Source organism: Chaetomium strumarium (genome assembly GCF_033439665.1).
Source record: "Chaetomium strumarium strain CBS 333.67 chromosome Unknown B0T15scaffold_2, whole genome shotgun sequence".
NCBI lineage: Eukaryota > Fungi > Ascomycota > Sordariomycetes > Sordariales > Chaetomiaceae > Chaetomium > Chaetomium strumarium.
In genome coordinates this window covers 3,659,614-3,685,558 of record NW_026944430.1, presented here as the reverse complement: position 1 = coordinate 3,685,558, position 25,945 = coordinate 3,659,614, and the positions used below count along the sequence as shown (strand labels likewise).

Below are 25,945 nucleotides of genomic sequence, written 5' to 3'. Positions count from 1 at the left end.
GGCAGAGAGACTGCCGGTCCACCACGATGGCTGCAAGCCCGCGCGTGGCATTTAGCATTCACTGCACGGCCGGCTTTGTCGCATTTGAACTTGGAATGGAAGGAATTCTGCCCTTTGGAGTTGGGCGGTGAACAGCCTATCAGCTCCCGAACCATCATGAAGGTTGGACCTTGTGGGGCGATCCGCCATTCAGATCATGCTTGCTACCACGGTACGTATTGCCCGACCAAGGCCTCGATACAATATGGCAGGCAGCAAATCAGCAGAATAGGTAAGGTAGACAGCTATTCAGCAAAAACAGAATTGTTACCAATTTGAAAATACTCCCTAGCAAACACTTCAGGCAGAGGCGAGTAAAGTCTCCCAGTCCAACCTTGTACAACTCACCAAACTTCTAATACATGGCGCATCTAACAATCTACGTCTTCGGCACTTCCTTCTGCATGTCAGCCTTTCGAGGGGAGCCAGAATTCCGGTTGTTTGGTTTACTGCATCTTCTCTATTTCTTTCTAAACCGGCCCTGAAGCCAGCAACGGTACATCTTGAGTTTCTGGGCACGATTGACCAGTAGTCTGCGATCAACCCCAAGCTCCTCGACCTCGAAGCTTGGCTCGAGTCTATCTGACTCGCCCTCGGCAGGCGTGCTGAGCTTCCCGCTCCAGATGTCGGCTAGCTCCTCCTTCTCGAAGAAATAGACGCGCGTACCATCGCCCCGAATGTAGAAATTCTCGTCCAGATACCGCCCCTTCCTGAACCGGACCTGGGCCAGGTCTCCTCTTCCATAGTCGCGGAAGCAGACCTCGCCACCCGGCTTCAGCACTCTGTAGACGTTCGCCACCGCCTTCTTCCACTGCGACGGGGAAAGCGCAGAGAAGATAAACACCATGATTGCGACGTCTACGGATCCTTCTCCAAGGCCCGGCGGCAGCTCATCTCCAGCAACATCCCATACGTCGGCTTGCATCACCTCAGGGTTGTAGGATTCATGATTGCGCATGACCTCAACAGCCTTCTTGGAGAAGTCACAAGCGTGAACCTTCAGCTTCGGGTTCTTGTTCTTCGTCACGATGGGAAACGCCGTGTTGCCGGCACCAGCTCCTATCTCCAGTACTGTGACCGGTCCGGCGTCCTCTTGGGTCACCTTGTCTAAAATTGGGAACTCCTGCTGAAGCCACTTCCGGTCCTTAAAGAAATTGGCCGTGTTGTTTTTGTAGAACAGGTTCCACCACTTGGCAGGATCCGAATTGAATCGCGCTGCTAAGAGTTAGCCGATCATCCACCAACTTTTGAAGGCCAGTGCTGACAGGGAGTGCATAGGGCGCGTCAGATGGGAGCGAAAGACTATAAAATACATAGGTGTCTTCATAGAATATTCAGATGAACTATGCTTATAATTGTAAATCATCATAAGCGCCAGGCCTTTCGGCCTGTCACAGAGGAGAAAGCAGAAAGGTTGAACTTACTCTTGTCAAAGTCGGACACAGGGGCCTGACGCTGCATGGCGTACTGTTGCTCAGCATACTCCTTGTATGCTTCGTCAGTCTCGACATGGTCCCATGCATTGAACTCGAAAACGTCGTCCTCCTCTCCCAGATAGCGGGATCCAAATTGGAACGGGTCGCTCCTCTTCTGGTTGTGCTGGGGATCGTGTGACCGATGAGGAGGCACCTCGGACTGCTGCTTCTCCTGCGCTATTTCGAGCGAGGAAATTGCAGTGGCAAGCTTGTCTTGGGTGTCCGTCTGGACATCGCCCGCGACGAGCGCACGGCTTTCAGTCTCCACGGTCATGGTGGGCTGAGTCTTGTGTGAATAGAGTTAGCGCGCCCTATGAGAAGCAGCTAGCAGAGCCGCAGATCATTGAACTGCGTTTGTTGCGACGCAACTCCAGCGCATCTTTCCATGTGAACTGCAAGGTTTTGCAGACAGGAAAGGAAAGTGGGAGGACGGCGTGAAAAAATTCCAGCTCTGCGAGTTTTTGAATCCGCAGCGGGGCTGGCAGCAAGTGGGTCTGCTGTCTCCATGTAGCCAAGCAGCGCCTCGCACGAGAAGGCGACACACCCGCCCGCTTGCTGAATCGGGGCGGATGGACGTCCCGATTCCTGCCCCACAGCTGGCGGTTCCATGTCTCCCGGGGCTGGGTGAGGCTAATGCAATTGCGACGACATTCTGGAGACACGGGAGCAATCTCTGCAGCTGCTCGTCTGCTCAACCACCAGCATCCTGTACAACCTTGCTCGAGAACACCACATTATTATCCGGATCCTGGTCGCTCATAGAGGGCACAGTGGTGCACGCTTTCGTTGCTTGGTCATCAGTTCCGCATTCCCAGTCGCTCCGAGTTACAATACTGCGCAGAGGTGAATCTCGCTCCTGCCGTCATCTGGGCGCATGACAGTTTGTGCCGCCAAGTGGCTTGCCTAAGTGACCTGCAAAGACCGCAGTGCGGCGGAGAACAATACTAGGTTGCCGTGTGCACACGCGCAGACTTCAGGATTTCGCCCCCCGTCGCCGGGGCCTTCGGCTCAGCGGTACTATCCGATGTCAAAGGCCAATCCCAAAATGGCTTCAGCGACTGCGGTACCCCGACCCGCGACACCCCTCGCCAATGGACCCCCGAGCCAGTCCGCTCACGACGCAGCCCAGGCGAACGGGCAGTCCGCCGACAGCCATGACAACCATGACAACCATGACAACCGACCGGTCTCGGCGCCACCCGCCGCTGCTGCGGGGAAGAAAGGGAAACATAAAAAGACGCCGGAGCCCACCGAAGCGTCCAAGCTCATAGCTCAACGGATCTCGCAGCTGGAGCTCGATGCTGCCGGGGAGAAGGACCAGGAGGCTGAAATTGGTGGGTGCTTGGCATTATTTTCTCTGAGACGGCAAGGCAAAGAGAGCCGCCACCATCCCTCGGGGCCATTGGGTTGGGATATGGTGTCGGCCTTTCGAAGCTTGAGAAACGTTGGACCAAAGAGTGCGATCGTGTACCTGACGACTGACTTGGGCTGTAGAGCGGGAAGTCAGGAAGGCAAACAGGGAGCTGCACAGCCAGACGTCGAAGATGAGCGATATCCAGAAAATCGAACATCTCACAAAACGCTGTTCCGACCTCCTATCCGAGATGAAACGGCACGAGCGCGAAAGCATCAAGAATAAGAAACGCGGCGACCAGCTACAAAAGGACAAAGACAACAGCAGGAACGAGCTCAACAAGACCGTGTCCCTCAAGGAGAAGCTTGAGAAGCTCTGCCGTGAGCTGCAAAAGGAAAACAACAAGCTGAAGGTCTGCGTCCTTTCTATTGCCAGCTGAGCTTGGAGAACGGTGTGCTGATGGAAATGGCTCGGGTAGAACGAGAACAAGACGCTCTCCGACACGCAGGTCAGAAGTCAGAACTCTTGGGACGAGAGGTACTCTGGGCTTCTCAGACGAATGGACGACTATCAGGAAGAAAAGGACAACCCCCGCAAGCAGGTGGTGGATATGGAGGTAGAGGAGCTGTACGTAGGACCGTTCCAATCCTTCATGGCTACCCATACTCATGGCTCCCAGATTTTCCCAGCGGTTCAAGTCCTTCATCGACCAGTACGAGCTACGAGAGTTGCATTTCCACTCACAGATGCGCACTAAAGAGCTCGAGGTCCAGTTCAACCTGGCCCGGTATGAACGCGAGAAGAAGAATTACGAGGCGGAGCTGGCGCGCTCGAGGCAGCTCAACGCACAAGTACAGACCTTCTCCAAGACGGAGGCAGACTTGCGTCAGCAACTCAACGTTTACGTCGACAAGTTCAAACAGGTCAGCCCCGTCCCCCCACACCGGTCGAGCGCACGGACTGACCGGGGGGCACAGGTCGAGGACACTCTGAATAACAGTAACGATTTGTTCATGACGTTCCGCAAGGAGATGGAAGACATGTCCAAGAAGACGAAACGACTGGAGCGGGAGAACGAGATCCTCAAGCGAAAGCACGACCAGGTGAACGGGAACATCCTGAAGATGGCGGAAGAACGAAACAAGAACCTGGCCGAGATCGACGAACTGAAAAAGAAGCTGGAGAAACTGAACGGCATCATCAAGCAGATGCAGCAGCAGGGCCGGGGCATTCCGCAGGGGTTAACGGGCACGGTTGAGAACGGGTACGCCGAAGGAGAACTCGACGGGGACGAGAGCGAGTACGAGGACGACGAGTACGATGAAGGCGAAGACGATGAGGTTAGCGACGAGGGCGACGAGTACGATGACGAGACCGAGGACGAGCTCCACCACCAGGCGCAGCCGCAACCCTACGGCCCCGAACGTCCGCCTGCGGCGCCAGTCGCGGCGACAACCAATGGCCATCGTTGAATATGGATGGCGGTGTAGGTTGGATCGTTGACACACTTCCTTCCATAGCGTGATTCAGTACATCCTGCAAGTTCTGCCTCCATGCAATTCATCGAGCTACCCCTGCTTTGGCCGTGTGCTGTGTTATTAAATGCACAAAACCAGCAAATCTGTACAGACTTATTCTTTACCCCGTGCGAGCTTACAGTAAGCAACAGGACGGTGTGGAAGCTCATAGGTGGGTTGCCTGCCAGTGGTTTTTATTATTAGTGTTGACTTCTCCTGAGCTCGATGATCTCATCGACCGCGAATGGGCGTGCAGCCGATGCAGTTAACGAGAGCCTGCTGCCATGGAAAGTGCGGGGCATCAGACCCACTTGGCGTCCTCGGTTCCACCTACAGTAGCACGCCCTAGTTAGCTCCCGTTATGCATCAATCCATCATTTGGACCTCAAGTCGCAACACGGGGTTCCGTACGAAGGTGCTGCGTTGTTGCGTCAATCAATCATAACTACCACAGTTACCGCAGTCTTACCGTCCCTGCCCCGGTTGCTGCGACATAATGCGGGCGCCCTGAAACAAAGATCTAGACGTACACCGTCGCCTGTCTCGTACGACTCAGTATCCCTATCTTTCTCTTCTGCGCTTGCACTCGTCGAGCACTGGTACTCGTCGCGACTCCTTGATGCTGGCGCCCAGCCACCGCGTCCGTCGGCCCAGATTCATCTGAGGACAACGCAAGCGTCTGCGCACCTCAGATGACCAAATTGCTCTTGTTCTGGCAGATGCCTGACACGGGTCGCACCTCCCTTGCAGTCTGATGTGAACAAAGCATCGTACCTCGACCGATTGAGAACGATTGTCCAAACGGATGCCCCCGGACTGAATGTCTGCATCTATACCGACCCCGGTCACGCCGCCCCCTTTTGCCGCCATACCTGCTTCCGACGTCCAACCATCGCTGTCTTTCTCAACCACCCTGAGCCGGAAATAGATCAAGGGAAAGAAGAATGGCATTCATCCAAGACCCCCGCCTCCGCCAGCGCTGGAACCAGATCTCCCACACCACCGAGGCCGTGACCGAGAACGCCGCCGCCGAGATCTGGACCTTCGGCCACCGCTACGTCAACCCCTGCCTCGCCTCCTTGGCGGCGGCCGCCGACTCGTGCACCGGCATCTGCCTGGGCGGCGACCGCGAGGAGCGCGCTCGCCGCGCGCGCGAGCGTGACAGGGGTGCCCGCCGGTCCAGGGCGCGGACCCAGGCGCCGGAGTATAGTTTTGATTTCTACGACGACTGGGAGGAGGACTTGGATTTCGGGGATGGGTTCCCTGGGTATGACAATGACTACGAGGACGGGGTCGTTGGTGGTGTTGGCGGGAGTTCTAGCGGGGGCGGCGGTGGTGGTGGCTTGAACTGGGATCGGCTGCTCGCGGGAACCGGGTCCGGGCATAGAGGGCGGGCGCACGGGGTTGGCGGGGATGTGACGGTGGTGGACCAACCGAAGAGAAAGAGGGGGATGAGTTATGGGACGAGAGGAGGAGTGAGGCGGAAGGTGTCCGGCGAAGAAGATCCGAATGTGATTCCGCGGACGGCACCGTTGGGATTTCTGGGGCGGTTGCCCTTCAAGATCGTGGGTTCGTTAAGGTATAAGCCGTCGGCGGCTAATCTAAAGGAACATCCTACTGGAGTGGGGACCGCCCAGGAGTATCGTGCTAGTGGAGGCAGGGGAGAGGAGAATGAGCCGCTCCTGGGCACTAGCGATGAGGGAGATACAGGGCGCTACTCAAAGGGCTCGCCGCGACAGAGACCGAGGAGCAATACCACCCTTTCGGGGGACACGTCTAGTTCCTATCGATCAAGAGGGGATCTGTTCCCAAGCGATGGCGAGGGAGACGAGGACGCGGTGCCACTGGATGATGAGTTTACGATGGCATTGGAACGGGTTGATGACCGGGGCAGCACCAAAACACGAAGCAGCAAAGGGAAGCGTCCCGCCGATAGGGAAAGGGATAAAGGCCTGTCAAGGTCAGTTTCACGGACTACAATATCGTCAACGAACACACGTGGAAGTTACAGGAGCGAGAGCAACCCTCTGTCCGCCTCACGAGAAGTGGGGGATGGGATACTGGAACCGTCGCTAGAAGACCTCCAGCGTGAAGAAGAAGAAGCCGAGAGAGAAGAACACCAGGAAATTGAGCGGAGACGGAGGGCTGCCTCACGCTTGGCGGCAGAGCGTGGTCTGAGTCAGAATGATATTCCCGGCACTAGGGAGACGGTTGAAGAGACAAAGGTTAGCTCGTTCCACGATGAAGGGGCGCCGCCGGAAGAGTCTATGCCGAAAGCGAACGGATCGATATTGGACGATGGGGAGGCCGCAAGGGTAGAAGAACCGAAGCCTCACACGACTGCGCCTCCAGAACCTACACCGTCACAAACGGATAAAACGGATGCGCAGCCGCGGAAAGAAAGCACATTTGTGCCTGCGCGGTTGCCTCACTTTAGCTAACGCCCGGTACAGAGTAACCCGGACACGAGAACGGGGAATCGTACTTGTCATGATGCCCTAACGGATGATGGGGCTGTGGCAGGACATTCACACATCATTTGCAAGAGTCCTCGAAGGTAGAGTGCACGAAGAGCCGCAGGCCAAAGGATAGTACAGTAGTTATTTCAGGGGAGAAAGGAGACCAAATGATACCCGCCAGACGCTATTTATACTTCGAGTCGGATTGATATTGGTGCTTCTTGAACGCCCCTACGAGCCATGATAGATGATGCATGATTATGGCTGCTACCTGCGTCTACTGTGTAATCTCCCGCATGATGATCATTTGGATGTTAGAGTTGCATTTGTTCAAACTAGACCTTGTTACCGACCTTGTCACTGCTTGTACACTTCCGTCTCTTGACCACTACTAAGAACTTCTTAAGGTACATATAGGACCGGAGTTTTATCCAGCAGACCCCAGAACTCGTAGCCAATCTTCAATTCAAAGTGGCGTTACACATGCCTCGGCTCCCGCCCGCTCCCCGCATCTTGGCTGCCGGGTCCGGGCCCGGCTGGCGGAGCATCAGGGGTTAGTCTCCCCTGTCTTCCCCTGCTTTGTTGGGAGTGAGAGCTGCGAAACCATGAGATGATAGCAAGGTTCTGGTTCTTGCGATGAACGGTTGACTTTGACTTATCATCATCGCTCTTCATCTTGCTGTAAACACCTCCCTTGTCTTCACCAGCTTGTTCCCTATCCATTCACCACCCACTTATAGGCCGCTGAGTGACGTCGTTTCATGAAGGATCTCGAGGTCGGCTACAACTGTCTTCACCAACGTCTTTCACTTAGATCATTCTCATCACGCCTGCTACCCTGGGTTCCCCCGAAAAATGTCTTCCCCAACAGGCCCGATTACTACCCCCTTGACCACCCTTCTCGGGATTCGCCGTAAGTACTACTTTGTGGACATGGCACCCGTCGCCTCGACCCATCTGGTTGGTAGATCGACAAAAGAAATAAGCCACTAACTGAGTCTAACTCCTTCAACAGACCCCATCCTCCTGGCCGGTATGGCACGCACCTCAGGCGCCCGCCTCGCCGCAGCCGTGTCCAACGCCGGCGGCCTCGGCGTGATCGGCGGCTTCATGTACACGCCCGCACAGCTCCGCGAGATCATCGCCGAGCTGAAAACCCACCTGCGATCCCCGGACCTGCCGTTCGGCATTGACCTGGCCCTGCCGCAGCTCGGGGGGTCGGCGCGCAAGACCAACCACGATTACACGGGGGGCAAGCTGGACGAGCTGATCGACATCACGATCGAGTCGGGAGCCAAGTTGTTTGTCAGTGCCGTCGGGGTGCCGCCCAAGCGGGTGATTGACCGGTTGCATGGCGCGGGGATACTCGTGATGAACATGGTGGGACATCCGAAACACGCCGTCAAGGCGCTTGAGCTGGGCGTGGATCTGGTTTGCGCGCAGGGAGGGGAGGGCGGCGGCCATACGGGGGATATCGCGAATAGCGTGCTCATTCCGGCCGTGGTGGATGTCGCGAGGCAGTATCGGCCGCGGATGCTTGGGGGCGAGCAGACGGCGCTTGTGGTGGCGGCAGGCGGGATCTCGAACGGGCGGGGGCTGGCGAGCTCGTTGATGCAGGGCGCGGCCGGCGTGTGGGTTGGCACGAGGTTCGTGGCGAGTGTCGAGGCCGGGTGCAGCGAGGAACATAAGCGGGAAGTGGTGAGTTGTGGGTTTGACGGCACGGAGCGGACGCTGGTGTTAAGCGGGCGGCCGCTGCGGATGAAGACGAACGAGTACATCCGGAAGTGGCATGCGCAGCCGGACAAGATTCAGGAGCTGTGCAGCAAGGGCATCGTGCCGATCGAGCATGATCTGGAGCAGGGCAATGAGATTGACGTGCCGCATCTCATGGGCCAAGTGGCCGGCGCAATCAAGGAGGTGCAGCCGGCGGGAGAGATCGTCGACGAGATGGTCGCCGAGGCGGTTGAGATGCTGAAGCTGGCCAATACATATCTCGGCGCAAACAAGGAGAGCAAGCTGTAATCTCAATATCAGGGGATGGCTTGGCCAAGCCGATTGCCATCGCAGGAGGTCTATGGGAGCAGGTGCTGCTGGACTAGGTAACCCACCATGATGTGAGGCTTGGATCATGGTTGTGTGAGGTATCTGATTGTAATTTGTATCCAAAACATTCATCCATGGGATCACCTGGCTTGCTGAAGATGCAGCAAATCCGAAACTAAGCAGGCAAGAACCGTACCATTGGAGTCACTCCCCGCCAACGGGCCAGTTCTTCGCATCGCTGGGGAATGGGTATCCAGGGCTTGCCGGCGACGGAGACAGTAGGCGATGCCCCACTAACGGACCCCAAGCGGGACCCGTCTGCCGTCGATACCAGCAATGGTGCCTATGCAACGCCCTTCGTTAAGACATCATGGCACTATGCCAGGTACTCTCCACTCCGCAGGACACCGCCGTAATTTTCGCGGCTTGCGACATGCTCGGTCGTCCTGTGCAGGTATCGTGTTGGGGTACGCCTGCCAAAACATGGCCGAGTATCCTGGAGTTCCCCGGACATGGAAAGTGAGAGCTGGACGTCATGATACAGCCCGGCTACATCCTCATTGACAGGCGGATCTCGATCATGGTAAGCCCCGTGCGGGCATTTTCGCAGGGCCGTTTCACCACACATCGGCGGGAGTGACCTCGTGCTTCTCGCCATCCTCCCTGATATGCTCCTTCTTGACATCCCTCTTCATGGGCTTTCGCATGTCGTAGGCGTCCTCGCTCGAGAGGGTAGGATCACTCGAATGCTCGCCATAGTAATCCTTGACCACCCTAAAGACGCTGTACCCCATGCTCTTGTAGAAGGCAATGGCCTTATGATTGCTGACGCGCACGAACAGGTCGACGAACCAGGCGTTGTTGGCGTCGGCCGCCATCTCGAGCTGCTCCGTGAGCAGCTTGCCGATACCTAGCCGGCGGGCTTCCGGGGCCACGGTGACGGCCGTGATGTGGGCGTGCCAGGGCAAGTAGTGCTCCGAGAAACGGTACACGTCGGGCGACGACTCGAGCTTACCCATGACTACAGAGCGTCGTCAGCGCGCCAGGGCCACAAAACATGAGAAGCGAGCCGTGGTCAAATACTGTAGCCTATGATGTTGCCGTGCTGGTCCTCGGCGACCTGGAAGAGTGACGGCCATGTCGCATAGTACTGAAGGTAGAACCCAAGCTCATATGTCTCGGTGAAAGGATCGAGATTGCATTTTGAGAGTTTGTTCAGATCGCCAGGCCGAAACCTGCGGAAGTTGGCCATGGCACGAGCAGGCGGGCTGTGCTGGTGGGAGTTGTCGGCCCAAGTCGCTTCACGGCAGGTTTCCAGGAGGGGTTGTTGAAGTTGAGATGGATGGGTCCAAGTTAAAGTTCGGAGGGGAACTGGTCCCCTGCTTCAACCCTGCCGCTGCCCCGCCTCATGGATGCTCCCACCATTTGTCCTCACTTCCCGTCAGGAAACCTGAAGGCTCTATCCGTAGGGAAGTCAGACCCAGTAGACATTGAGACAACTTAAAGCAGATGCTCATCGCCGTCATCATGAACGAAGTTCCATCAAGCGTAACCTAGGGATGTTCATTTATTTTCCGTGCATAAAGTGAGATAAGGTATCTCACAGGGTATATGACAAGTGACAAGCCAGTACGCTAGTGTCTAACAATTTGTACGCGCACCATCAGGTGTCTGATGCTAAAGAAGTAGTACCGCAGCGACTCCATGCGCGGTCCTGCAATCCCACCATTGGCCCCACCCTGCGCATGCCCGTTGATGCCGACTTCGAAAACGGTGCCTGGGCGTTGCGGTGGGACAGTTGGCATACAGCGGCGGCTGGGCTTGAATGCTCAAATGCGGCCTAATAAAGACCGCTAATAAAAGACTCGAGCTGCGAGGCACAAATATCTTCTACATCAGTGCCTTTTCACTACGGTAGCAACCCTCAATGCTCGATCGCTCTCTGGATATTGAAACAAGCCCGGGTTGACCTGTGACATCAACCATCTGTTTCTTCCCCCCAGCATCGGCGCGCTCCGATTGGATCCAGGCGGTCAGTTATAGGCCGCACAGTCCGCTATTATACCTTGCACCCTTTTGCGACGCTGTTCCTCCGCGACCGACGGAGAGCATTCTTCCTGGAAACCACGGTAACCACCGGATCAAGTGACGCAGCCTGCAGCTCCACGTCTAACTATTGGAACCATCTGTCATTCGCGTGGAGCCATCAAGAGCGACGAATGGTCTGAGCCACTGGCAGCACCCAGACAGGTTTCAAACCCTTACAACAACCTGCGGAGTGCCGATACACAGCGTAACAGATAGGGAAACGGGGTCGAACAAACCAGCACAAACCTCCGGTCATAACGTTACAGCCTAGACGAGATGTCATCGCCTCGAACGCCGGGCCACTCCCGGCATGGCTCGCTCGACTACTCCGCCGCCTCCTACGCCTCATACTCTCCACAACAAGAGCGTCGCCTGTCCAAAGCGTCCTCCTTCAACGACTCGTCCATGGATGCAGGCATCTCCAGCGTGACAGGCGGTGGCGGAGGGGAAAGTGGACTCGGGAATTTAGCGGATGAACTGGCTGGCGCCTTCTCGGACGAGGAAGATTACGACGATGCGTATGAAGAGGGCGACTATGGCGACGAGGAGCAGGAAGCGAACGGAGAACAAAGGGCGCCGGGGATCAGCTTGGAGGATACCACAGGGGAACGGAAAGACGAAGTGGTCAGGGATAGCGGCGTGGATGTGGGGAGTCCCTCGAAGGCGGGGAGAGGAAGTAACGACAAGGCGAGCCTCGGGCTGCCGACACCGAGTGGGCGGGGTCATCGGCGGAAGGGAAGTGAGTACGATGGGAGCGAGTACGGCAGTGAATCCGACCTAGAATCGCCTGGGTGGCCGCCCAGGCTGGTCGACAAGATGGACGAGGTCGAATCCCTGGCGCGGAGGGGAACGGAGAAGAACGGCTCAGCGGCAGACGGGGCATTCAAGCGAGTTACCGAAGGGCTGCGGGACCTGGGTTCTCAGGGCGGCATCGAGGGAGGCGCTACAAGGTAACTATACCCCCCTCCCCTTCTTCCCCCCTTTCACTCCTTTGGAACGCAAACTGAGTAACACAACCCACAGGTTAATAACCGCGCATTCGGCGCTAACAACCCACCTCGCCCACCAAACCCGCCAGCTGCACAACCTTACCTTCCCCCTGCTCTCCCCGCTGGTCGCGCCCCCGGACCCGGAAACAATCGACAGCCTCCTGCCGATGCTCCTCTCCCTGTCGGACCTCATGCCGCGCCCTTCCACCGCGGCCTTCCAGTCGCTCGCCTCGCTGCACGCGCTCACGGCCGACCTGGTGCAGACGCTCAACTACCTGTCGGACGCGTTGCACATGTCGCGGCAGACGACGACGACGGCGACGCGGCGGCTCAAGAGCGCGCGCGACCTGGTGGCCGAGATGCGCCGCGACGAGGAGCTGCGCGAGGAGGGCGAGCGCTGGCTGGCGCGCGGCAACTGGGGCGAGCGGCTCGCCCGGCGCGAGTGCGCGCACGTCTGCGGCGAGGTCGTCGGCGGCTTCGAGGAGGTCTGCGAGTCCTGGCGCGAGAGGTTAAAAGCGCTCGCCGAGTCGTCGCAGGCATAGCCTAGCTCTACTAGTAGCTTTGGTTTTTTTTGACTCTGGGCACCTAAGGCAGGGGGCGCGGTCAAAGAGAAGTGCGGGAGAGAGAATGTTTGGGGGGAGGTACGAGTGTTTTTAGACTTGGGTTGGGTTGGTTTTATGCGGTGTGTCCGACGCATATTATGGCGGAAATAATACCATGATTTTACCATCATACATTATATATACATCTCTCACTGACGGCGTCCAAGGAGGGATGCGAGAGGGGACAGAGGACTGCTGCTTTGAAGCGATGTCCCTCCCGGAATATGACGGTTGGCATAGAAGCGATGGCCTCTTAAGTTGTCGAGGTATGGGTTTCAAAGCGACAGTGGCATAGAACGGGTTAGTAAATGGAAATAATACGACTCCATGCCTTCTCTTGTGATCAGTTTGGGGCCAGTCCGTCTCCAGGATTGCTCTCTTGGAGTTGTGGTCGAAGGGGGTGTGAACATCATACCGCTAAGTGAAGAGCCAAAACTGGGAGCTGACTCCAACCAAAGTGCCGCCCTCGGATTGCGCATTGCCAGTTTCTAAACATGCAACAACGTCTACGACATGCATAACCTGGTTCCTTTCTACCCGAGTCCATCCACGCTCAGTCCATGTCCTCATCGGACTCTGACGTGTAGGATCCATCTTCCATATCCTCATTCTCGTCTTCCTCATCCTCGTCCTCGTCCTCGTCCTCTTCCTCACCGTCATCGTCACCCGCCTTCAGCCCATAGTCGTCATAGAAATGCGACAGCGGCTGCACCTGCGTCTTGTAGCCGGCCGCAGCAAGCGCCTTGACCATGTTCTGTTCGATTTCCGTTAGCCTCTTTGTTTTTGGACCTAGGGACGGGGAAACACTTACCTCCTCCATGATCGGGGCACACGTCACCACAACGTTGCTCTTACCAGGCTCAAACACGGGCATGATGACCTCGCGCATGACGGCACGGATCTCGTCCTCCTTCACCTCGCGGACGCGCGCCAGGATCTTCTTGTTCCACCCTGGCTCCAGCCCGCGCACGACGCTGACAACATAGTTCTGCTGCGCGGCAGCCGACATGGTCTCCTGCTCGTCGGCCGCGCCAAAGACGACGCCGCTGACGGCACCCTCGACCAGGTGCCGGTCCAGCAGCACCTCGCCCGAGGCCAGCCTCGCGACCGTGGCGCGGCTCGCCTCGATGGCCTTGCTGGCGTCCGGCGAGCGGTAGACCTTGAACTGGATGTAGCCGCCGTCGACCTCGCGCGAGAAGGAGACGCCGTAGGCGAGACCGTTGCCGCGGACCGCGTTCCAGAGCGGGCCCTCCACCGCCTCGAGGTAGCCGAGCGCGACCAGGTAGGCGGGCAGGCGGGGGTCGGCATACGATTGCAGGCCCGTTGCCGTGCTAACGCTGTAGGAGCTGTCCAGCGTTGTCATGGGGATGATGACGCTACCGAAGGAACCGGGCGATTGGCCCTCGGCGTTCAGCATCGAGGAGAGCTTGGTGATGGGGAGGATATCCTTGGCAGGGTCTGGACCGAGGGCTTTGGTGAGATCGTCCCATGCCGCGACCGGGTTGGCGAGTTTGGCAACGTCTGCCGTAACGAGGACGCGGATGTTGTCGGAGGTGAACAGGCTCTTGCGAAGCTCCTCGAACCATGACACTACCGTCTCAGGTTCCTCCTCGATCAGTTTCTTGAGGCGGCGCAGATACACGGCCTTGACCAGCGTCCGCTTCGCCGCAAGGTATGACTCGGGCTTAAAATGAATGGCCATATCGACTTCCTGAGCCATGACCCGTCCATCTCGCTTCGCCTCGGGGATGTCCGCGAGCGCCTTAACAATGGCTGCCTTGATGCGAATAGGATCGAAGACGATGTCAAACATGAGCGTCCGCAGCCAGCTGATGATGGTGGAGTATTTCTCCCGGTCCACCTGGAACTGGATGGCCACGCCTTCGTAGTCGCCCAGACGGACGGCCGATGTGATCTGGTAGCTGATGGTGTCCTTCTCGAGCTGTTTGACAACTTCTTCGAACTCGATCCGCTTGCCATCTCGCAACACCGGAGAGTTAAAGAAGTTGTCCGCGAACAGACCCACGAGCGGCTTGTACCTGATGGGTGTCTGCGCCATGCCTACATGAACCGTGAGGTGCACAAAGTTCGTGAGGACGTCTTCGAACTGCACAAATAGTGGCAGGCCTTGGGGCGCTGCGTCAATGGCCTTCTGCGCGGCGTTGTCCAACACGCCCAGAGCCCGGGCTTTGCCTGATCTTGCGGTTGCGGACTCGATGAAGTGGATGGAAGAGGTGCCAGGGACAGGCCACTGATCCAGCACCTCTGGCGGGATCGGCTTGTCGTTGTTCTTCTTTGCGGTATCGAGCCGCTCCCTCAGGCGCTCCAGGCCATCCTTCCCAAGCTCCTCTCTTCTCTTGGCCAACCGTGCTTCTTCGTTTTCCTTGAGGGTCTTGGCGAGCTCCATCGACGGCTTCCCCAGGATCGAGATGTGGTGGGCATCAGAGATCCATTTCTTCAGAAAGTCTCTCCACTGCTCCTCGCTCCAGGTCTCGAGAACGTCGTATTCACTCAATGAGCCCAGGTCTTTCAACGTAGTACCGTCACGCTTTCCAAAGAGGTAGTCGGTGATAATGTTGGTGGCATAGAACTGCTCCGAGCTTTCGGCATGGAGTTTGATCTGCCGTTGCTCCCGCTGTATGCACTCCTTGATGTAGCTCATGTCGAGGGGCTTCGAAGCAACCTCCTTCAGGAGGGAGATCAGACGCTGCTCGACGAAGGCGAGCTTGTCGGCGGCAACACCAGTTGGCTGGAACCAGATGACCATGTCGGGCCTGCTGTCCCACCAGTACGACACGGAGCTCGCCAGGTGCTCCTTCTCGACCATGGTGTTTTCGATAACCGACACCGAAGAGCCACACAGGTACGTCAGGAGGATGTTCACGGCCGAAGCCTGGACCTGATCGATGCAGCTTGGGCCAAAGAAAGCAACCACGATCTCACCAGTCGACTCGTCCTCCTCGGGGAACTCGACCGTCTCCACAACCGTCTTCTCCAGCGGTGGTGGCTGAGGCGAGTCCACAAAGGGGCGCTTGAACTGGGGGTTCGGCGGTGGAATGTCATCCTTGATGCTCTCTTCGAAGTCGTCCAGGATTCGCAGGAGGTTGTCATGGTCGGCCTCGCCAATGATCACGATGGCCAAGTTCTGGGGCTGATACATGGCTTTGTGGAATTCTCGGATCCGCTGAGGCGTCAGGACTCTGAGCGCTTCCATCATGCCCCCGGTCTCGTATCGGAAGCCGATGTTCTCTGGGTAGAGCAGTCGCCGGGCGCGCAGATCCATGAGCTCGTTGCTGCTGTATTGGAGCGCTTGCATCTCGGAGTAGACCACGCCGGCGTCGTTGCCCTCGCCGTCGATATGGTGGACTTCGGTCACGCAGGCATCGTCGGTGATGTTGGGCACAATGACGTGCTCAAGATATACGGGCAGGATCTGGGCAAAGCCTTCCCAGCCAGCCGTCTCGAGCGTGTAGGCCGTGTGGTCGACGGCGGTCCAGGCGTTGGTGTTCGAGTAAGCTCGGCCGGCCAACTTGTCCAGCAAGCCCTTGTACCGGTAGCTCTTGGATCCCATGAAGACGAGGTGCTCTAGTGTGTGGGGAGCCCCCGAATCATCGAAGATCTCGGTAGCCAGGGTGAAGTAGCCATTGACCTTGGGTCCCTGGCGGTCCGCCACAATGACCTGCATGCCACTCCTCTCCGACTCATACTGGGTGATGGTGGTCGGGGCATAGTCGGTGCGGAAACTCTGGACCTTGCGGAACCGGGGCCTCTGTGACTGGGTCGTCATGTTTCGGCCGGTTATGCTTTGCATCAGGCCTTGGAGGTAACTGGTACATGATTAGCGGCGGATATGAGTGCAAGCATGTCTTAATCATGGTATTAGTCGGAATGATTAAGCGAGATCAAGGTTGGCCCTATAAGAGAGAGTGGTTCGGAAAGCCACTGGCTTGTCCCGCTGAGTAGGATGAAACAGCATCAGGCAGTGGCAGGATAAAGACCAGGTTGTTAACGTGCTGACAACAATGGGCCCGTAACCTGCAAGCAGGGGCGGGAACCTGAACTAGGAGAGTCTTGGGTGAATGCAAGTGAACCACGCGTACCCGTGGTCCAAGGTCGGATGCGCGGTATGTTGGGCTGCGGCAGAGGTGATGAGTACCACAACGACCCAATAGAGGAGGATATGCGATATACAACACCGAGACATGTTGTCGTGATGTTCGTGCTGGCACACAGGATGCTCATGGGAGAACAGGGGATTGTAAGGGAAGCGGGAGAGGAGCGAAGACAAAGTCCAATGCCTTGAGCGATGGGCAAAGGTCGTTGAGTCTGAGGGTGTAGTTGATGAGATCGGCTGAGCTTGCGAAAGCGAGTTGTCGTCTGTCTAAAGCGAGTAAAGAAGGGGCATCGTTGAAGCCTCGCTCGATGCTAGCAAACGCACATACCGGACTTGTGAATGCACGCGACAAGTAAGACGTCGCCTTGCTGCCTGGCCGCAGAGCTGGAGGCCAATGGCGCTTGAGCTACCTGCTTCCCAGCTAATCGGCCTGCGAGGCGCGCGCAGGAGTGACCTGAATGCAGGTGTTGAGAGGTAGGCAAGCAGTAAACCCGTTCTTGAGGCGTGTGATGTCCCTCTTCCTTTTTTTCTGTTTATGGGTTGATATGGGGTGGAGGCGGGGAGGGCCTGTCTGAAGTAACGTAACCAGGAGGGCGAAAGACTATGAAGATAAAAGAACGACTTAGAATTTCTCTATACGTGTCTCCTGGGACACACGGGCAGTTGGAGACAGAGACGAGTGGGAACATTCGTCCTACAGATACAACACTTCAACTGGACCCAAGTTGGCAATTGTGAGCTCTTGATGGCGGGGCAATGGAATACCACATACAGCAGCCGCGGTAGTGAGCCCCGCCAAAAGTGAGGATCCACGGAGTCGGCATTGAGTGTGGACCCTGACGGGCAGCCCACGCCGATATGAGAGCTCCATGTTATACCAGAGAGTGTGCACTACTACTACCTGTAAAAGGGGGTGATGTACTCTGTTGATGACTGCTTTCTTACGAGCAATCATAATGGCCGACTTAGACTTACGTCGAGAATTGTGGTCAGATACTTAGCGAACTCACTTTGGCGAGCTACCTAATACTGGGTTCACAGTATGGATCATCAGGTCACAAGGGCCAACCAAGTTAAAACCACTTCACCGAAGGCAACCGCGAGGTCGATTCTGGCCCATAGCTATCCTGCTCTAGGAGCGATGTGAAAACGATGCCGGAAGGGTAACAACCTTCCATATAGCCATCATATCCCCAGAATCCGTCATCAGATCCCTCGATGTCCACCCCGGCATCTGCCCCAAGCGATGCGGCGCTTAGTGGGCACGACGAGACTCGGCAATGACACGGGTCATGTCCTCGACCTTCGCCTTGGCGCGGCCGAAAGTGCCAAGCTGGTCGATTGTCAGCAGATATCCCCAGAAGACCATTGATCAATGATTCCTACCTTCTTCTTGGCGAGCTTACGGGCGCGCTTGTCCTTGCTGTTGCGGAGAAGTTCGATGATGCGGCGCTCGTAGGGAGCAAGGCTGTTTCATGCCGTCGTTAGAACCTCACCGATCCACATCAGACACTGTAAGCGCGCAGGAAAACGTACCCGGCAACCTCCTTGACGAGGTCACGAACAAAGGCGGTCCGCTTGCTGAGGTGGCCCTTGGTGCGGCTCACGCGCGGCTTGCTCACGCGGGCGGTGGTCTTCTGCAATGGGGGAAGAGCAGACATAAGTCAGCCAAGAGTCCATCATCCGCGGATATGCTTCGATGTATCCCGTTCGAGGATGAAGCAAGAGCGGAGATCCTCCACGAGGTGAGACAGAAAGGCTTATCTTACGTGGCCCTTGTTAAGACCCTGCGAAGTACAAAGTCAGCGGTTTTGTTCATTCAGTTCGAAGCTCGCCGGAGTTGCGCGAGGCGATTACAACACCGCACGATCGCGCAACTTGCATCAGTGAGGGAGACAGTCTAAAACTTACGGCAGCCAGGCCGGTTTTCTCGGTCTTGGTGGAGGCCATTGCGACTGATGATGCCGTGGTCTTGTCGTCGTGACGTTGAACAGAAAGAGGAAAGGAAAATTCGGCGAGAGTTTGTGCGTGCAGGGCAAAAGTTCTGTTGCGGGTGGAGCTTGATAGCTACGGATATGTGGCAGCTGCCCACAGCTGCTAGATGTGGGTCTGCAATCGACCAAGCCCCGGGAGCTTGAACTGATCAGCTTCCGATTCGAGACAGCGTCTTGTGACAATAGCCAACTTTAAGTTGGGGAGCTAGCCAACATCAGTTCAAATCGGATACCAAACATTCAACTCTCGACGGGCATATCCTCGAGGTTTCGATTGGTATGCGGGACCCTCGTAGTAGTTGACCTTGTCGGGAGTGCTAGCGCCACGGCAACAACGAGCGGGCCTCAGATACGGATCGGTACACTAGCATCTCCATCGAGCTTCGTCCAGGCCGCGTTGCGATCAAGTTGCCTACCACATAAGCCATGGCTACCCTAGACTCTTCCCCGGCGCAGCTCGCTCGAGCGCTTGTCGATTTCTCTGTCCATGGCTCCTTCCCTGAAGACGAAATCTCCTCATTGCCAGTCAACGCCGAATCGTTACCGACAGCCATCCAAGCGCTTGCAGAGGCCAGGGCAAAGCTCCAGGTACGAGCCTACACCAACCGGGTATTGCGCGCCTGCTAAGCGCAACTGATTCGTAGGCAGAGATCCATGCGATCAACGAAGAGACAGCCGACGATGTGAGGTCATGGCAAGCGAATGCGCAATCTGTCCAGGAGGACATCCTCCGGTCCAAGGCTCTTGCGGCGGAGATCATCAGGGCATCTGAAGCTCCTACCGTGCCCGGGGCGACCGTACATGAGATCGAAGCGAGAGCCGACTTCTTGATACGCGAGCTGAATTACAACGCCCAGGTCCAGGAGACGCTCAGAGGCATCAAGACCGTGAATCGCACTCTGGACGAGGTCGAGCAGGCCCGGGACGAACGGCGCATACTGGATGCGCTACGCCTCCTTGAAAGTAAGCGCCGCGCCCACGAGCCCCGACGAGTCCCGCTAACTTGTCAGGATCGTGGAAGGAGTTGGATGCCCTCCCAGTAACTAAGGCATGCCGTGCCGTCAAACTGCTCGACATCAGAGCGTTCGAACTGAAGTCGGACGTTCATGAGGTCCTGGAACGTGTGTGGACCACGCTTATCAATGTTGACACCGAGAACCAGAGAGTCTCGATAAGCAGGACTAGGGAAGGTGGGTCCCCCCAACCCGGGTCTCCTTGTAACATCATGATGTTCTGAACTGGAATAGATGAGCCCATGAGCCTCGAGGACGTCGTGGTTGGCTTGAAAGCGTACAAGGAGGTCGACCAACGGATGGATCGACTCTGGCAGGATATCAACAAAGCCATCCTCCTTCCGAGGATGAAGATTACCAGAGACACATTGCCAGCCCTTCATGCACAAGACGTGAGTCTATTCGATCTTTTACAGAGTACCTTTAGTAACACGCAACACAGGGCATCTTAGAAGTGCGAGGCTCAGCAGACAAAACGGTCCAGTCTTTGTTCGCAGATCTCGAACAGGTCTTCTCTTTCCTGGTACAGCAACTCCCGCCGGATCTTGTCGAGACCATTTCGTCCACACTACTGCCTGGAACGATGCACAGCATCACGAGTGTTTGGCTTGATGCAGCCGTTCCATCCTCTCTTCAGGACATGGAGAGGTTTCAGGACGTGATCACAGCTACTAGGGACTTCTGCGCGAGGTTGAAAGCCCTTGGGTTCTCAAACCTCGGCGGTCTGCGAGAATGGACGGAGAATGCGCCCAGGGTATGGCTTTCGAAATGCAGAGAGGCAGCGCTGGAATCGGTTCGGACCAAGCTTTCAAGCGGTCTCGGGGCATCGAAGCGGGTCGAGAAGGTCGAAAAGCAGATGGTTTCGAGATTGGAGCGTCAACAACTACTCGCCAATGGTGCCGTGACCTCCAGTGACGACCACGGTTGGGACGCGTGGGATGACGGGGATCAGGGAGCGGCTGAGGATGCAGCAGGCCGCGGCACGGATAAACAAGCGGGAGAGGGGGACGATGATGGGACTGATGCGTGGGGCTGGGGCGAGGAAGAAGCCCCTGGAGAGGAGCCAAAGGAGAGCAAACCAGACGATGAAGAGGACCCCTCAGCGGCGTGGGGATGGGGCGATGAAACCAACGACGACGATGTCAAAGCTCCGGAGAGGCCACAAGCGACGGCGCAGCCAGAATCGCAGACCAGGGAGTTGATATTGAGAGAATCATACAGCATCTCTTCCATGCCTCAGCCAGTCCTCGATCTAATCTACGCCCTCGTCGAAGACGGTGCCACGCTGACCCAAGAGCACTTCACACAAAGCCCAGTCGCGACGCAAGCAGCGGGCTTATTCAGTCTTCCCACCCTTGTCCTGGCCATGTTCAGGGCGGTTTCACCTCACTACTATGCTCCGGAAATCGGCGGCAATATGTAAGTCGTGCTTCTACGCAAGCCGAGCCGTCCTAACCCGTCCAGGTACCTCTACAACGACTCTACCTACCTCGCAGAGCAGCTCTCAAACTTCGCCACATCTTGGAAGACACGCGACGGCATCACTCCGCGAGCGCAGAACATGCTCCGGCTAGATAATGACGTCAAAACCCTCCAAAACTTTGCCAACCGCGCCTACACCAACGAGCTGAGCATCCAAAAGACGGTCTTGCGCGACCTGCTAGGTGGTAAGCCTTTTCACTTCTCCGCCACAGCCAGAGATTCGTGCTTAGCTCAACACCCCCTCCTAGGTGAACAAAACTTGATGCAGCAAGACGACACCGCATCCTCTGTCTCAGCCGCCGTCACCCGTGTGCGCTCCCTTGCCGCGGCCTGGGAAGACATCCTGGCGCGCTCCGTCTGGCAGCAAGCCGTCGGATCGCTGGTCGACGCGGTCGCGGCCAAGATCATCGCCGACGTCATGGACCTGCCGTCGATTGGACAGGACGAGGCGTACAACATCGCCAAGCTTATCGCCTCTGTCGAAGAGCTGGATGACCTGTTCCTGCCCAGCCGACTCCAGGGAGAAAGAAGAGGAGGAGGAAGAGGAACCGAGAAGGAGGAAGAGGGCGATGCCGTCGAGGTGCCGGTTACGGCACAGTTTGCGGGCAACTGGCTCAGGCTGAAGTACCTGAGCGAGGTGCTGCAGAGCAATCTGAGGGATGTGAGGTTCTTGTGGGTGGAAGGGGAGCTGAGCTTGTATTTCACTGCCGAGGAGGTTGTGGATCTGGTCAACGCCAGCTTTGAGGATAATGCGCGCACGAGAGAGGTCATACGAGAGATCCGCGGGAATGAGCGGCCTTTGGGAGAGGGGAGGGGATGAGTCCGCACAGGCGAGAGTAGGTGGGGACGAGAGCGGGAGCGGCCTATGTTGGACAAGGCTCATGGATGGTGAGGCACAGAGAAGGAGTCGGACGCGTTGTCTGAACTCATAGCATCCCCCTGGCAAGTTGGTCCATCGAGCGGCTGGTATGTAGCTCCTCGTGGTGCGGCCCATTTTCCGCGCAAAAGTACCTGGGTAGCCTGCCCGAATAACTCCTCCTGACATCAGGACCAAGGGAGATTTATTGTTTGATTACGGCTTCATCTTGACACTTGCTATTGCCTCTTTGGTAACGTTGCCGTGTCTACCTACGGTGTAGAGTGAGTGGGGTCTCTGCCAACATTACAGGTAACTAGTGCTTGCGCCGATTGTTTACTTGCCCCTGAATCCAGCTCAACTTGTTTTGCAGCTGGCCCAACAGGAGATTTTGCGAAGCACATAGTTCCCATCCACCGCAACTCTCAGGTGCATTAACCCTCTCCGCTCCCAGTCCAACCAGCCAAGTGTTTCTGCAGAGGGATTTCTTGCACTGCTACAATGCAATTAGCTCGTCAACAACGGTCCGACTCGGGGACCACACAGGAAAAGGTTGTCATGCAGACAGCACACACAGTTTTCGTGCAACTTTGCATGACTATCTGATTTGCGGTAAAATCCAGTCAACGACACCCCTTAGTTAGTCCTTTCTTGTCTCCTCGGGTCCTCGGAGATGTCAGAGGGCAGCCGCCCTGGTGTCCTTCCCCTCGCTTGCTGTGCATGTCATAGCCAAAGTAAAGGGCCAACAAACCAACGGAGAGAGCATTGTCGTGTCGCTGTCTCCCTGCCTGGCCTGTCCTGACATGCCCTGCCCGCCACTAGGGCGACCGGCCCAGCATGCACATGCATGTGTCTGTCTGGGCCTTCCTGCTCTGCCTTGCCCGCCGTAGCAACTAGTCCAGGCATGTATTGTGCCTTTGGGGTACAGGTAGTGAATGTATGTGATATACAGTACAGTGCGCTAGTTACTCTGTGCTTACCAGCTCCCCTGCTCAGAAGCCACCGTACTGCAAGAGTGAGACAATGCGAGACAGGGCTTGCATCTGCTCATCGGGCCGGCGAAGAAGCAAAAGCCAAACTCGTAATGAGAGATGCAAGGCTTGTCTTAGCTGCGTTTGCTCGGATTGGACAACGTATCGGTGGCCACGGTGATGGGCTCGGCGTGATTGCCTTGCTGCCGTAAGTCGGTGACAAGGCGTGGGAGATGAGGTGGCTGTTTAGTCCAGAACGTGGGTGCTGGGCAGGGGGAGGGGAGGGAAGGGACAAAACAGAGCATGGGTGGGATGTTTGCTCCATCTTGCCTGGGCTCTCTCTCTCATCAGTCCGACTCACAGGAAGGAATCAAAGAAGATTCAGACAATGCGCTGCCTCGTGTCTGTTCCTCTTCTAAATCTCTAATTGGATCAGTCAAAGAGTGTCTTCAACGTCCAAGCTGTCGATCAGCAAGCCACACCCAACAGATATGTCCAGGCTAGTCCCTCTCTAGCCAAGCTTTGTGTTACCCGAGACAAGACCGCAATGCAGAGCTCTTGATTGGGAAGTGCGAGATATGAAGAGCTGCAGCAACACGAAAGCGCTCGTTCTGCGTCGTTTTGCCTGCCCGCGAAACGACACGTCAACAGGCAATTGCTTTTGTACTTGGATGAAACATGCAGACAAAAAAAAAAGACATATTATGCAGCATCATCCAGCCACACGCCAGTCTCTCAGTCTCCAGGGAAGCGGCCCGACTGGGCTAATGATGGTATGCTATGCTCCACGCCACGACCTGATGTCGCGTGAGACACTGCAGTCGTCTTTGCTGCCGTGTCTTGCATCTGCGTCGTAAGAGAGGGAATTATTACATGTCCGCCTCATGTCTTAGTCTCCCCCATTCTCATTCCTTGCCTGGCTTCCCAATATGCTACCTCGATTTAGACTTGGCCACGGCAGACTGCAGGACAACGCGTCCACAGCCTGCATCAGCAGCCTTTTTTGGGGTCATCACAGCGTCTTTACCACTGATGTTACACAATGAGTGCATTATTAAGGCACAAAGCGGTGTACCTATGTACTGTGGTAGGTAGTAGTACGCAGGGCAGGGCTCAGAGGAGCAGACGTCGTGCAACTCGTTCGACCTTGACACCGTTCGCGGAACGTGAAAACTCAGACGACGCTGTACCACTGGTACCGTTGTGTCAATGCTGCTAAACCCCGCAAGACGTTGTATAGACCGTTGTCTCGTGTCTCCTGGCTTCCCGCTTAGGTAGTCAAGCTAGGACAGTGCCCGGGGCTACGCATGGACAGCAGATATCCTCCCGTTAGCGGCCCGGGTGTGTAAATGGCCTCAACTTCAGTTTATTTATATATGGTACTTAGGTACAGTAGTCGGCTACTCGACTGACCTTCATTGAGCCGTTTTGTCCACTTTGATGCAGAAGCGCGGCCCTATTTGGCGAGTAACGGCTCAGAGTTAGCACCGGGTCATACCGATCCTCGTAAACTCCAGAGGACGATGCCGCCGCCAGGAAGGCCAGGGGGTCAACAAGACAAGGCAACCAAGCCTCCAACAAGCCAAGCCAGCTGAGGAGTGCTTGGCATCTGCTCCCTTCTTTTTGTGTCCCCCCTTTTTTTCACACTCTCCTCAGTTTCTGTCCTTAGTTATTTTCTATCCTCTCTTTCCGCAAGCCACCCCGTCCGACCCACAGCACGAATGAGCGCCAGGGGATGGGGGAGGACAACGACGGGTAGCTACAGCCGGGCAGTCCAAGCTCATGCAGGCGTCAACGCAGTGTGACATGACGCCTTCTTATACATCCATCCATCCATCCACGCTCACATGTGATATGCCAGACCGCTCGTCAACTGGCACTCGGATCCGGACTCGGCCTTCACCGGCGTTACGAAGAACATCTCTACAGAACTGCGGTGTGGGACAGTGAGACCACCTATCGGGGCAAGGAGAGAGAAGTAGATTGAGGTAGAGGGAGGCTGATAGACAAACGGACCACCCTCGGGAGAGGACACAAAGGTCATGTCTCCCACTCGGTCATTCCGTCCCATCAGACGACGCGTTCTGCAAAGACTGTGCAGCTTGTCACATCTCGCTCCCTCTCATCCGCCATCCTACGTCGAGTAGTAGGGTACTTAGTTAAGGTAGTGGTGATGTGATCTTGGATCCACCAACCCCAGGACAGTAGCTGCTGGCCGTCATGCATTATGAAAAAGCCACTACACTACGGAAATAACCCACATTGGGGTGCATGGTGTTATCTCCCCCTTGATGTACCATATGTCGCCACCGACGAGCTCCAGAATTGAGCGGTCCCAGCCCTGAGCGGTATTGGTAACAAATAGATGGGGTTAAGTGCCGTGACGGTGATTGCTAAGGTAGGTAAGGTAGGTATGGCCGTCTCGGAAGCAGCCGATCGTGGGTGCCCCGTGGGACGAAGGGCAGGCCACACTTGGCGAAAGCGTATGAGATTGAAGTTGTCAGAATATGACAAGGCAGCCACACAGTTGCAAAGTGTATCATGATAGTGTGCGCGCGTGTGTGTGACATGACATGGCTTGATCAAGCCAGCATATTGCCTGTCTGGTCACCTAGTTAGTTATTGCATTGGAATCTTTTTTTTTCAGGAGGAGCCTGCCATATCATCATCATCCGATCCGCAGGTTGATGCTGATACTACCGCGCACCCCCAAGCTGCCCCCCCCACCGACCAACCCCAGGCAAAGTGTGGATGACACCCCCTTCCTGGGTACCGAGAAGGGTGAGGTACCCGTGCATACCATCCTCTACCAGGCAAAGGCCTATAACGGTCTCTACCAACAGAAGCAAGGTGCCTAGGCCTTTGCATTTCCCCACCCCTCCCCTTAGCCCCTTATTGGCAGAGAGTTGAGCCCGGCTATTGACGTCGAAGGGGACACTGATAGCAGGG

The 25,945-nt window shown here is 56.4% G+C and overlaps 9 protein-coding genes across 9 annotated transcripts; 5 read left to right on the top strand and 4 right to left on the bottom strand.

Moving 5' to 3' along the window:
- Window positions 1-263: 263 nt before the first annotated feature.
- B0T15DRAFT_525597 (S-adenosyl-L-methionine-dependent methyltransferase) lies at window positions 264-1,941 on the bottom strand. The gene is made up of 2 exons (XM_062868857.1): window positions 1,464-1,941; window positions 264-1,254 (listed from the first exon to the last, which is right to left on the bottom strand). The coding sequence occupies exons 1-2, from the start codon at window positions 1,786-1,788 to the stop codon at window positions 500-502; spliced, it is 1,080 nt and encodes a 359-aa protein (XP_062724665.1). The 5' UTR covers window positions 1,789-1,941; the 3' UTR covers window positions 264-499.
- Window positions 1,942-2,114: 173 nt separating this feature from the next.
- Window positions 2,115-4,761, top strand: B0T15DRAFT_525594 (myosin-like coiled-coil protein-domain-containing protein). Its single transcript, XM_062868856.1, has 5 exons — window positions 2,115-2,848; window positions 3,009-3,280; window positions 3,347-3,495; window positions 3,548-4,557; window positions 4,607-4,761. The coding sequence occupies exons 1-4, from the start codon at window positions 2,539-2,541 to the stop codon at window positions 4,338-4,340; spliced, it is 1,524 nt and encodes a 507-aa protein (XP_062724664.1). The 5' UTR covers window positions 2,115-2,538; the 3' UTR covers window positions 4,341-4,557; window positions 4,607-4,761.
- Window positions 4,762-4,832: 71 nt separating this feature from the next.
- B0T15DRAFT_121691 (uncharacterized protein) lies at window positions 4,833-7,137 on the top strand. Its single transcript, XM_062861631.1, has one exon. It carries the CDS (start codon window positions 5,330-5,332, stop codon window positions 6,824-6,826), a length of 1,497 nt encoding a protein of 498 aa, XP_062724663.1. The 5' UTR covers window positions 4,833-5,329; the 3' UTR covers window positions 6,827-7,137.
- Window positions 7,138-7,699: 562 nt separating this feature from the next.
- On the top strand, window positions 7,700-8,866 carry B0T15DRAFT_391816 (2-nitropropane dioxygenase-like protein; the record flags this gene model as incomplete). The annotated part of the gene is made up of 2 exons (XM_062864605.1): window positions 7,700-7,757; window positions 7,860-8,866. The coding sequence occupies 2 exons, from the start codon at window positions 7,700-7,702 to the stop codon at window positions 8,864-8,866; spliced, it is 1,065 nt and encodes a 354-aa protein (XP_062724662.1).
- Window positions 8,867-9,477: 611 nt separating this feature from the next.
- Window positions 9,478-10,435, bottom strand: B0T15DRAFT_121665 (acyl-CoA N-acyltransferase). The gene is made up of 2 exons (XM_062861630.1): window positions 9,971-10,435; window positions 9,478-9,908 (listed from the first exon to the last, which is right to left on the bottom strand). The coding sequence occupies exons 1-2, from the start codon at window positions 10,137-10,139 to the stop codon at window positions 9,505-9,507; spliced, it is 573 nt and encodes a 190-aa protein (XP_062724661.1). The 5' UTR covers window positions 10,140-10,435; the 3' UTR covers window positions 9,478-9,504.
- Window positions 10,436-11,251: 816 nt separating this feature from the next.
- Window positions 11,252-12,506, top strand: B0T15DRAFT_491432 (uncharacterized protein; the record flags this gene model as incomplete). The annotated part of the gene is made up of 2 exons (XM_062866780.1): window positions 11,252-11,925; window positions 11,999-12,506. The coding sequence occupies 2 exons, from the start codon at window positions 11,252-11,254 to the stop codon at window positions 12,504-12,506; spliced, it is 1,182 nt and encodes a 393-aa protein (XP_062724660.1).
- Window positions 12,507-13,119: 613 nt separating this feature from the next.
- Window positions 13,120-16,770, bottom strand: B0T15DRAFT_392779 (Metalloenzyme, LuxS/M16 peptidase-like protein; the record flags this gene model as incomplete). Its single annotated transcript, XM_062864657.1, has 3 exons — window positions 13,120-13,320; window positions 13,378-16,393; window positions 16,667-16,770. The coding sequence occupies 3 exons, from the start codon at window positions 16,768-16,770 to the stop codon at window positions 13,120-13,122; spliced, it is 3,321 nt and encodes a 1,106-aa protein (XP_062724659.1).
- Window positions 16,771-17,655: 885 nt separating this feature from the next.
- B0T15DRAFT_525583 (ribosomal protein L36e) lies at window positions 17,656-18,700 on the bottom strand. Its single transcript, XM_062868855.1, has 5 exons — window positions 18,592-18,700; window positions 18,450-18,467; window positions 18,217-18,317; window positions 18,067-18,148; window positions 17,656-18,013 (listed from the first exon to the last, which is right to left on the bottom strand). The coding sequence occupies exons 1-5, from the start codon at window positions 18,628-18,630 to the stop codon at window positions 17,936-17,938; spliced, it is 318 nt and encodes a 105-aa protein (XP_062724658.1). The 5' UTR covers window positions 18,631-18,700; the 3' UTR covers window positions 17,656-17,935.
- Window positions 18,701-18,859: 159 nt separating this feature from the next.
- On the top strand, window positions 18,860-22,257 carry B0T15DRAFT_525577 (uncharacterized protein). Its single transcript, XM_062868854.1, has 7 exons — window positions 18,860-19,262; window positions 19,319-19,637; window positions 19,685-19,864; window positions 19,922-20,079; window positions 20,130-21,106; window positions 21,152-21,354; window positions 21,418-22,257. The coding sequence occupies exons 1-7, from the start codon at window positions 19,101-19,103 to the stop codon at window positions 21,987-21,989; spliced, it is 2,571 nt and encodes an 856-aa protein (XP_062724657.1). The 5' UTR covers window positions 18,860-19,100; the 3' UTR covers window positions 21,990-22,257.
- The last annotated feature ends 3,688 nt before the right edge of the window (window positions 22,258-25,945 follow it).

Excerpts from the sequence above, each read along its gene's own strand:
- B0T15DRAFT_525583 (XM_062868855.1), bottom strand. The coding sequence starts at position 18,630 with ATGGCCTCCACCAAGACCGAGAAAACCGGCCTGGCTGCC. Across the intron at positions 18,149-18,216 it reads CTCGTCAAGGAGGTTGCCGG|CCTTGCTCCCTACGAGCGCC; the intron begins GTACGTTTTCCT and ends GGCATGAAACAG. Across the intron at positions 18,014-18,066 it reads GTAAGCTCGCCAAGAAGAAG|CTTGGCACTTTCGGCCGCGC; the intron begins GTAGGAATCATT and ends ACAATCGACCAG.
- B0T15DRAFT_121691 (XM_062861631.1), top strand. The coding sequence starts at position 5,330 with ATGGCATTCATCCAAGACCCCCGCCTCCGCCAGCGCTGGAACCAGATC.
- B0T15DRAFT_525594 (XM_062868856.1), top strand. The coding sequence starts at position 2,539 with ATGTCAAAGGCCAATCCCAAAATGGCTTCAGCGACTGCGGTACCCCGA. Across the intron at positions 3,281-3,346 it reads AGGAAAACAACAAGCTGAAG|AACGAGAACAAGACGCTCTC; the intron begins GTCTGCGTCCTT and ends TGGCTCGGGTAG. Across the intron at positions 3,496-3,547 it reads GATATGGAGGTAGAGGAGCT|ATTTTCCCAGCGGTTCAAGT; the intron begins GTACGTAGGACC and ends CATGGCTCCCAG.
- B0T15DRAFT_525597 (XM_062868857.1), bottom strand. The coding sequence starts at position 1,788 with ATGACCGTGGAGACTGAAAGCCGTGCGCTCGTCGCGGGCGATGTCCAG. Across the intron at positions 1,255-1,463 it reads TGTGTCCGACTTTGACAAGA|CGCGATTCAATTCGGATCCT; the intron begins GTAAGTTCAACC and ends AACTCTTAGCAG.
- B0T15DRAFT_525577 (XM_062868854.1), top strand. The coding sequence starts at position 19,101 with ATGGCTACCCTAGACTCTTCCCCGGCGCAGCTCGCTCGAGCGCTTGTC. Across the intron at positions 19,263-19,318 it reads AGGCCAGGGCAAAGCTCCAG|GCAGAGATCCATGCGATCAA; the intron begins GTACGAGCCTAC and ends ACTGATTCGTAG. Across the intron at positions 21,107-21,151 it reads CCGGAAATCGGCGGCAATAT|GTACCTCTACAACGACTCTA; the intron begins GTAAGTCGTGCT and ends TAACCCGTCCAG.
- B0T15DRAFT_121665 (XM_062861630.1), bottom strand. The coding sequence starts at position 10,139 with ATGGCCAACTTCCGCAGGTTTCGGCCTGGCGATCTGAACAAACTCTCA. Across the intron at positions 9,909-9,970 it reads CGGCAACATCATAGGCTACA|TCATGGGTAAGCTCGAGTCG; the intron begins GTATTTGACCAC and ends GACGCTCTGTAG.